Source organism: Orycteropus afer, unplaced genomic scaffold (genome assembly GCF_000298275.1).
Source record: "Orycteropus afer afer isolate SDZICR_OR568_19922 unplaced genomic scaffold, OryAfe1.0 scaffold00005, whole genome shotgun sequence".
Classification (NCBI taxonomy): Eukaryota; Metazoa; Chordata; class Mammalia; order Tubulidentata; family Orycteropodidae; genus Orycteropus; species Orycteropus afer.
In genome coordinates this window covers 22,057,261-22,065,982 of record NW_006921592.1, presented here as the reverse complement: position 1 = coordinate 22,065,982, position 8,722 = coordinate 22,057,261, and the positions used below count along the sequence as shown (strand labels likewise).

The 8,722-nt window shown below is 34.8% G+C and overlaps 1 protein-coding gene across 1 annotated transcript in view; it reads left to right on the top strand.

The window, feature by feature from the left end:
* Positions 1–8,722, top strand: part of AGTPBP1 (ATP/GTP binding carboxypeptidase 1) — a 220,846-nt gene that overhangs the window by 48,505 nt on the left and 163,619 nt on the right. The window contains 4 exon segments of the mRNA XM_042780650.1: positions 267–391; positions 3,961–4,028; positions 7,440–7,503; positions 7,914–8,060. Coding sequence (XP_042636584.1) covers positions 267–391; positions 3,961–4,028; positions 7,440–7,503; positions 7,914–8,060 — 404 coding nt within the window.

Sequence of the window (8,722 nt, the reverse complement as noted above, 5' to 3'; positions counted from 1 at the left end):
TGACTACTGTGGCTGTATAGTAGGTTTTGAGATCCGGCAATGTGAGACCTCCTACTTTGTTTTTCTTCTTCAGTAGTGCTTTGCTTATCCGAGGTCTCTACTTACTAGACTTTTAACAATGTAAATCTGTAAACAGTAAAGAAATGTGGCACATATAAATCTTGTTTTTAGAAAGGTAAAGTTTTCAAAGTTTTAAACGTGATTTTTGTAGTATTGAGTTTACAGTGATGTCAAATATGTCCTAATGTAAAATAACATCTTTTTAGCCTTACCAATAACTCTCGGATTGTGGGACTCCTGGCTCAGCTGGAGAAGATCAATACTGAATCCACAGAAACAGATACTGCCAGATATGTTACATCAAAAATTCTTCATCTGGCTCAAAGTCAAGGTAAGTTTCAATAATTGCCTTATTTTTGGAATTCCTTATAAATTTTTAGAAATTTTTAGAAAGGTGATTTTAAGAATGTTCAAAGTTTGATGAAATGGATAATTTTCTGTAAAAGTAAACATTTTCAGATTGATTTAAGAAGTAAAATACTGAAAAATTTTGGAAAAAATTGTTCTTGAAAGCATTATTTAAAAAAATGATTACTCTCTTACTTGTGTGATTTCCCCCCAATTTTCAAACAACTAATATTCTATTTTCAGTACTGTAGTTCTAGGATGTTGTAAAGGTATCCTAAAATATTGGTTCTTGGTGTAGTCCCCATTTTGAAATTAAAGCTCTTCCATTAAGTGGCTGAGAGACTTTAGGGAGGTTATTGAATCTCTAGGTCTAAATAGCATTATCTCTGAAATAACGTTAATAACAGCTTTCATGGGATTTAAATGAGATGGCATGTAAAAACAGTATTAAAAATACTCAATAGATGTTATCTGTAATTAGGTATGATTTCTTGATTTTATGATTCCAGTAATACTAAATTGGTTACAAAATCTGGACAGTATAAAAGAAGAAAATGTTGATTTCTCACTTAGGAACATAAATGTGAAAATCCCAAATAAAACATGTGAATTAAATCTAATTGTACATTAAAAAATGAATTATCATTACTTAAGGACATGTATTTTAGGACTGCAAAATGTCTAATATCAGGAAATATCTGTATAACATTTGAACAGGTCAAATAAAATCTTTGTGATTATGTCAGTAGATACTGAAAAATAAACCAGCCCTTAAACTCTGTATTTCATAGTAAAACATTAAAGGTATTTGTGTTAAAATTAGGAGCCAAACAAATCAGTATTATTATTTTAATTTATTGTTATTATTTCATTATTTCAGAGATTTAAGTCATTGAAATAAGATATTTAACAAACATTTACTGTTTTTAGGAGCTCAGTGTCTCTTAACACTTCTTTGTCCTTGTAAACCAAACCAAATCCCTGGCTGTGGAGTCGATTTCCTGCTCATGGAGACCCTATAAGACAGAATAGAAGTGCCCCATAGGATTTCAAAGGCTGTAATCTTTATGGAAGCAGACTCTAGCGTATCTTTCTCCTGTTGAGTGGCTGGTGGGTTAGAACCACTGACCTTTCAGTTAATAGTCTAGCGCTTGACCACTATGCTACCAGGCCTCCTTTTGTACTCGTGGACCCTTAATTTACTTTGATGACTTCCTTGTATATAGTTCATGCATTGTGGATAGTATTCAGCACTCTAAAATGTGGGAGAGGTTTCTAATATATTGTATTTGTTCCTAGCAAAATGTAAAATACCATTACCTTTTAATTCAGAAAGTTATTATATTGGTGTCTTAGGTTCTTTAGAGAAATAGTAATAGTAAGATAGATGTATATACATAAATAGAGATTTATTTTGAGGAATTGGCTTATATGGTTATGGGAGCTGGAAAGTCCAAAATCTGTAGGTGGCAACAGGCTGGAAAGTCTGACAGTCTTGTGTCCCAAATTGGTAGGTCAGGCTGGGAGGGGTAGGGTGGAGGAATTCTGGCAGCTATTTATAATCTGGTGGTAGAATCATTCTCTCATGAGAAACTTCCAGTTTCAATTTAAGGCCTTCAACTGATTGAATGAGTACCACTCACATTTTAGAGGGCAATCTGCTTTACTTAAGGCCAACAGAGTTAAATGTTAATCACATATAAATACTTCATAGCAACATCTAGACTAGTGTTTGACCAAATAACTGTGTACTGTAACCTAGCCACATTGACACATAAAATTAACCTTCACAATTGGATTCTGATTTTTGGAAATATCGGGGCTTATAAACTAAACTGTATGCACGAAAGAGTCCATTCTATCAGTGCAGTTTAATGTTGTTTGGTGCTTTCAAGTCAGCTCTGACTCATGGTGATCCTGTGTACAACAGAGTGAAACACTGCCTGGTCGTGTGTCAGTCTCACAATCCTTGATATACCTGAGTCCATCATTGTAGCCAGGAGCTCTGGTAGCGTAGTGCCTAAGGCATTTGACTGCTAACCAGAAGGCTGGCAGTTCAAACCCACCAGCCACTCCTTGGAAGGAAGGTTGGGCAATCTACTTCCGTAGTGATAACACCTCAGAAACTCAAGGAGGGGTTGCTATGAGTTGAAATCGACTCGACGGTAGTGAGTTTGGTGTTTTTGGTGATCATTGTAGCCACTGTGTCAGTCCATCTTGCTGACAGTTTTACCCTTTTTGCTGACCCTCCACTTTGCTAAGCATAATATTCTTCTCCAAGGAATGGTCCTTCTGACAACATGACCAAAGTAGGTGAGATGAAGTCTGGCCATTCTTGCTGCCAAGGAGCATTCTGGCTGCACTGTGTTGGTCTCTTTTCCAGGATTTCCCTGTTAAATTTCTGACTAGTCTGCTTATACGTCCTAATCAGGACTACCACCTCCGTGGCAAGCCTCTTCATTTGCTCTGAGATTGCTGCCCTTCCTGACATTGTAGCTAGGTGTGGGTAGATAGCTTTCTGCTCCAAATCAGATGAGCGCCCTCTTTCAGTGAAAATTTTAGCTGCTGGTTTCATGGTCTACCCCTACCCTGACAAAAGTACCTTACTAACTAAGCTGCTTTTTGGGGGAAAGATAGGAAATGGGAGCAGACAGATTCTTACTCTTCTTACCTGAAGTTCAGGAATAAATGATTCTCAATTTGTTTTGATTTTCAGAGCCCTGGAATGTTTTTCATCTTTTTTTTTTTTTTTTTAACAGTTTGTCTTGCTTTATGGGAAAAGGGTTTGTCAGCTTTCTCACTTTCCAACACTAGAAGTTGAAAATCTATGTTAAATATAGACCTAGTTTATATTGCAATCAAAATATCTTTGAAGAATAGGCCAAAGTTTCTAAACAAATTAACCACCGCTAGGAGGGCACATAGCAACAACAACAACAAGAAGGAAAGTTTATGTGTGTTACTCACTTATCAAATTCCACTGGTCATAGTATACTTTAATTTCTAATATTGATGACTGTATGAGGGAACAGTGCTTCCCTGTGCTGTTGATGTAATGTTAATTATAACAGCCTATTTGGAGACCAGTTTGGCATTATTTATTACAGTGAAAATACAGGTATATCTGTTGATAGGATTGCAGTTTTATTGCTGAGTATCCAAGAGAAATATTCATATATGCAAAAACCATAGTCAGTGCTTTTGAGTCAATTCTGACTTATAGCAACCCTCGTTGGGTTTCCAAGGCTGTAAATCTTTACAGAAGCAAACTGCCTCAATTTCTGTGGAGTGGCTGGTAAGTTGAAATTTGGTTGCTGACCAGCCTTTTGGTCAGCAACCAAATGCCTTAACTACCATACCACCAGTGCTCCTTCATATATGCAAAAGAAGACATTATTTTACAGCATCAGAGGTAGGAATATCTGGGGGTCAATTTAGAATGTCAGTGGAGAGTTACTGATTCTGTATTTGGTATATGGTAATAAAACTATATATCCTTTCTTTCTTCTTTTACTTTCATGCTTTAGAAAAAAACTTTTTTTTGCTTTTCAGAAAAAACTAGAAAAGAAATGACAGCCAAAGGTTCTACAGGAATGGAAGTTCTGCTGTCAACATTGGAGGTAAATCATGAACAGGCTTTAATGATGTAACTAATAATACCAAACAGTACTGAAGAAAAAAAAAATGTAATATGTAAAATTTTTATCTTAGAGGTAAAGGCAGCTAATGAAAATTTGTTTTATGTTTTAAATTATCATTAGAGTGGTGATATGAATATTGTAATATGTTTTTATTGTAATATGTTTTAAGTGAATAAGTCTATTTCTCTGTGATTATAATGGTAAGCACAAATTTTAATCTTAACATGTTAATCTAATTGGTAATAGAAAATAAAACCCTAGTGGGAAATAAATCTTTAGTTTAAAACAAATAATTGAATTGAGAGTTATCATTTATTGTATTATGTTAGCTCTTACACATTTGTGATTTGTCCACAGATACTGGTTGAATAACTGTATTATGTTGATGATAATTATATTTCCATGCCAATGTAAAAGTTTTGGATGGGCTATCAGAATGCATTTTGAATTAGGATTATATATTTTACTCAGTGCAGTGTTAAGTACAGGGAATGAATTCATGTTCTTTGATAGAGGAAGTCTTAGCATCATGTGGTCATTTCTCCATACATTGATTTGTCACTTTAAAGTGATCTCAGTAAGAACATTAACACCTTTGTTTCTGAAGTCCAAATGGAAAAAAAAAAATAACCAACAATAAGAAGAAAATTTATAAAAAATAAGAGACTCGAGAAAGAAGTACCCCCTACTAAATATTATAAGCCCTGTTATAAAGCTTCAAGGGAGCTCTTGTGTAGTGCCTAAGGCATTTGACTGCTAACCAGAAGGCTGGGAGTTCAGACCTACAAGTCACTGCTCAGAAGGAAGATTGGGCAATCTGCTTCGATAGAGATACCACCTCGGAAACCCAAGGAGAGGTTGCTATGAGTTGAATCGACTTGACTGCAATGAGTTTGGTTTTTTTTGGTTTTATAAAGCTTCAATAGGTAAAATAGTTTAGAAATTATGCATAAGTAGACAGACATCAGTGTAACCGAAGAGAAAGTCCAAATGTAAATTAAAATTCTTGAGAGGAGTTAGTACTGTTTGATAGAGGTAGCATGTCAGATCAAACTCATTGCCATCGAGTTGGATCCTACTCAGAGCGCCCCTCCTCGGGTTTCTGAGGCCATATCACTATGGAAGTAGATTGCCCCAACCTTTGTTCTGAGGAGTGGCTAGTGGGTTTGAACCACCAGCCTTCCGGTTAGCAGTGAAATGCCTTAGGCACTGTGCCACCAGAGCTTCCTTAATAATTGAAGTTGGACAAATTGAGAGCTACCTTGCAAAGTATAAAATTGGATCTTTCTCACTTTCTATACCAAAATAAATTCCACATCAAGCAAAAATTTAAGCATGAAAATGAAATCATTAAAGTACAAGAGGAAGCAATGAGAGAAATTTTAAAATATTTAAAACATGGAAATCTTTTCCAGGGCTTCAAACTAGTTCATTCATGGCTGACAAAAGGAAATTGGGATGGACAGACCCAGATTCTCAAATTTTGGTGTTCTGGAACACTAACTGGAATGGGAAAAATTACAGTTTTAAAGCCCTGGAATGGAAGAGGCATAGTGAGCCCTTTCAGGAGTCTGATGTATAACACTGGATTATTGCTAGGACTGTGACATATTTGTGAGAGTGACACATTAAAGTAATGCTAAAAAACTATTGCATTGTAGGAAATTGCAGTCAGTGTCATGAGACAAAGTGTATGTGAGCTGCTGTGTGGAAAGTGAATTTGCTCTGTAAACTTTCACCCAAATCACACAAAAAAAAAAGAATGGAAAAAAAAAAGATGTGTTAAAAAAAAAAAAGTGGGCACTGTTGTTTTTGATTCAGCTGGTCAAGAAATTTGATTGCTATGAAATGTACAAGCTGCCCTTGTTTTCTAAGAGGGCGATTACATTTCTAGCAGGGCTTTGACCCGTAATTTTTTCCATTCCTTTGCACCCACATTTTAAAAGCTTGGGTCTTTTCCACTGTTGCTTCTTTGGCCATGAGTGAACTGGACTGAACCAATTTGAAGCCTTGGGATTTTCTAAATGTGAAAAATAGGAAAACAAAAACAAAAACAAAAACAAAACCAGTAGCTGTAAAAGAAAAGATTGGCAAATTCAAGCACATTAACAAAAATGGATTAAAAAAACACCACCATAAAAAAGTCAAAAGATACTTTGCAAACGGAGAAAGGAAGGTTTCAAATCCTATAGTCTCTTTAATATAAACAAAACTTTTATAAATCAGTAAGAAAAAAAATCAGTAACGCACTGGAAAAATGCATAAAGATTATGAACAGACATTTCCCAGAAACAGCAATACAAATGACACTTAAGGTTGAGCATCACTTTTATTAAGAGAAATATAACCGTAGTGTAGCATTGAAACATAGTCACGTATTAAATGAGCTGTCCAGGGTTTGGGAAATAAGTCTTCTAATTTTTGCTCATGCTTGGAGAGCAATTTGATTATCAAAATAAATGCTCATATTCTTTGATGCAGAAATTCTAGAAATTTATCCCACATATTATAGATATACTTGATTACATATGTGTGTGTGTGTGTGTGTGTGTGTATGTGTGTTGTTGTTATGTGCCGTTGAGTTGGACCTGACTCATAGCGACCCCTCCTGGGGTTTCCAAGGCAGTAACTCTATGGAAGTAGATTGCCCAACCTTCCTTCCGAGGAGTGGCTAGTGGGTTTGAACACCAGCCTTCTGATAAGCAGTCAAGTGCCTTGGGCACTACACTACCAGAGCTCCTATGTATGTGTGTGTGTGTGTGTGTGTATATATGGAGAGAGAATTATTTTTTTGTAATGTTTTTAATAGGAAAAGACTAAAACAACCTGAAAATCCATCAATAGGTGATTGATTATATAAATAGTAGAAAAGCCTTATAATGAAATATGTCATATAGTCCTTAAAATTAGTAAAGATATTTTTTTTTATTAATACGTGAAAATATCACAGTGATAGGGTGATAACTTTTGGAGAAAGAGATCTGCAAATAAACAAATATTTACATGCCTCATATATATGTTTGCATAGTATCTTTAGAATGTTGCAGTAGAAACTGATCAAGTGACTACTTTTAGAGAGGGGAGCTAGGTGACTGAATGCCTTATAATGTCTTTTAAACTTTGATTCATTTAGTTATATAATATATTTGATAGAAAGTTGATGAATTCAAATAATTTTTATAATAATGTTAATATTAAAATAATTGCTAAAAAAATCTGTACAAATTCTTAAGCGCAAGAAGAGACTAGAATAAGTGAGAATAGTGGAAATCTGAATACATTTGTTCTTAGAGAAATGTGAAAGATCATCTGTAAATTGTTGGTAGTACCCAACAGGTAGAAAAAGATTGGGAATCACAAATTTACAATGTTTTAATAAATGTATTTCAGAACACGAAAGATCTTCAGACTACACTAAATATCTTAAGCATTCTTGTTGAGCTGGTATCAGCTGGTAAGTTTTTGTTTTTTTTTGGTCCAGCTTCTGTTAGTAAACAGTGATCAACAGTATATCATGTACTTTATTGGGAATTTTCTGATACTCACATAGACGCTGTATGAGTATTGGGATTTAGAAACTGTCATTCTCTTTCATAGTTGCTGCGTTTGTGATGTCTTGAGTATCCCTCAAACTGCCCCTGTAATCTGTATTTTAGAGCAATGAACCTAGAATTTAGGCATCATGTATGTTTACTCTTCATGTGCCATTTTCTAACTAAAATAAATGAGATAAAATGAGTTTTGAGGGTATTTGATTTTAGCAGTCGTCACTTTGAAGGTTATCGAATGCTAACAAGCTGTGGTACTTAATGTGTTATGGGAGGCCTTGGCTGTTATTAAAAAAATTATTTTAAAAATTTTTAGGTGGAGGTCGAAGAGCTAGTTTTTTAGTCGCCAAAGGTGGTTCACAAATATTGTTACAGTTACTGATGAATGCAAGCAAAGAATCTCCCCCAAATGAAGAGTTAATGGTTCAGATTCATTCTGTTCTTGCAAAGATTGGGCCAAAAGGTAAGGGTTTCACTTGTATGATTATTGAATCTGGAACCATCTTTGTAAACCATCTGTCCTGAAACTACTAAGTGTTTTAAATCTAAGATGCTACTGCTTTTTCTTGATCTTGGTAAAGGAATGCTTTTTACAATCAACTTGTGACCTGTAAGAATTAAGTATCCAAAATTCATAATTTGCATGTGGTAGCAAAAGGAAGAAAAGTGTTTCAAAATCACAGATATGCCTGGATGCGTGTACATATGCTTGTATATGCTTGTGTGTGGATATTGTTGAGGCTAGAAAGAGGGAGAATGGTTTGAGGAACATGAAACTGAAATGTGCCACTGCTTTTCATTAATAGTTGTATTTGCTGCATAATTGTTTCTCAGTGTTCAGGAAATTTACAGTCTAGTTAAAAAGGGCAGAATAGACATGAAAAATTATTAGACTATAGTAGTAACACATGCACAAATTTTAAAAAAATGCAAATTGAGGAAACATAGAATAAAGAACAAAAAAAAAAGCTTAATTAGGTAGGTTAGTGGAGAAAGGTATCCTTTTGGTCCAACCTAAGTTCAGCTTATAATTCTGCCTGCACGAAGATTAAAATGATTTCCTAAAAAAAAGTTCATACCACTTCTTAGTGGAAATTTTGGTTACCCAAATTACATTTGGGTTTT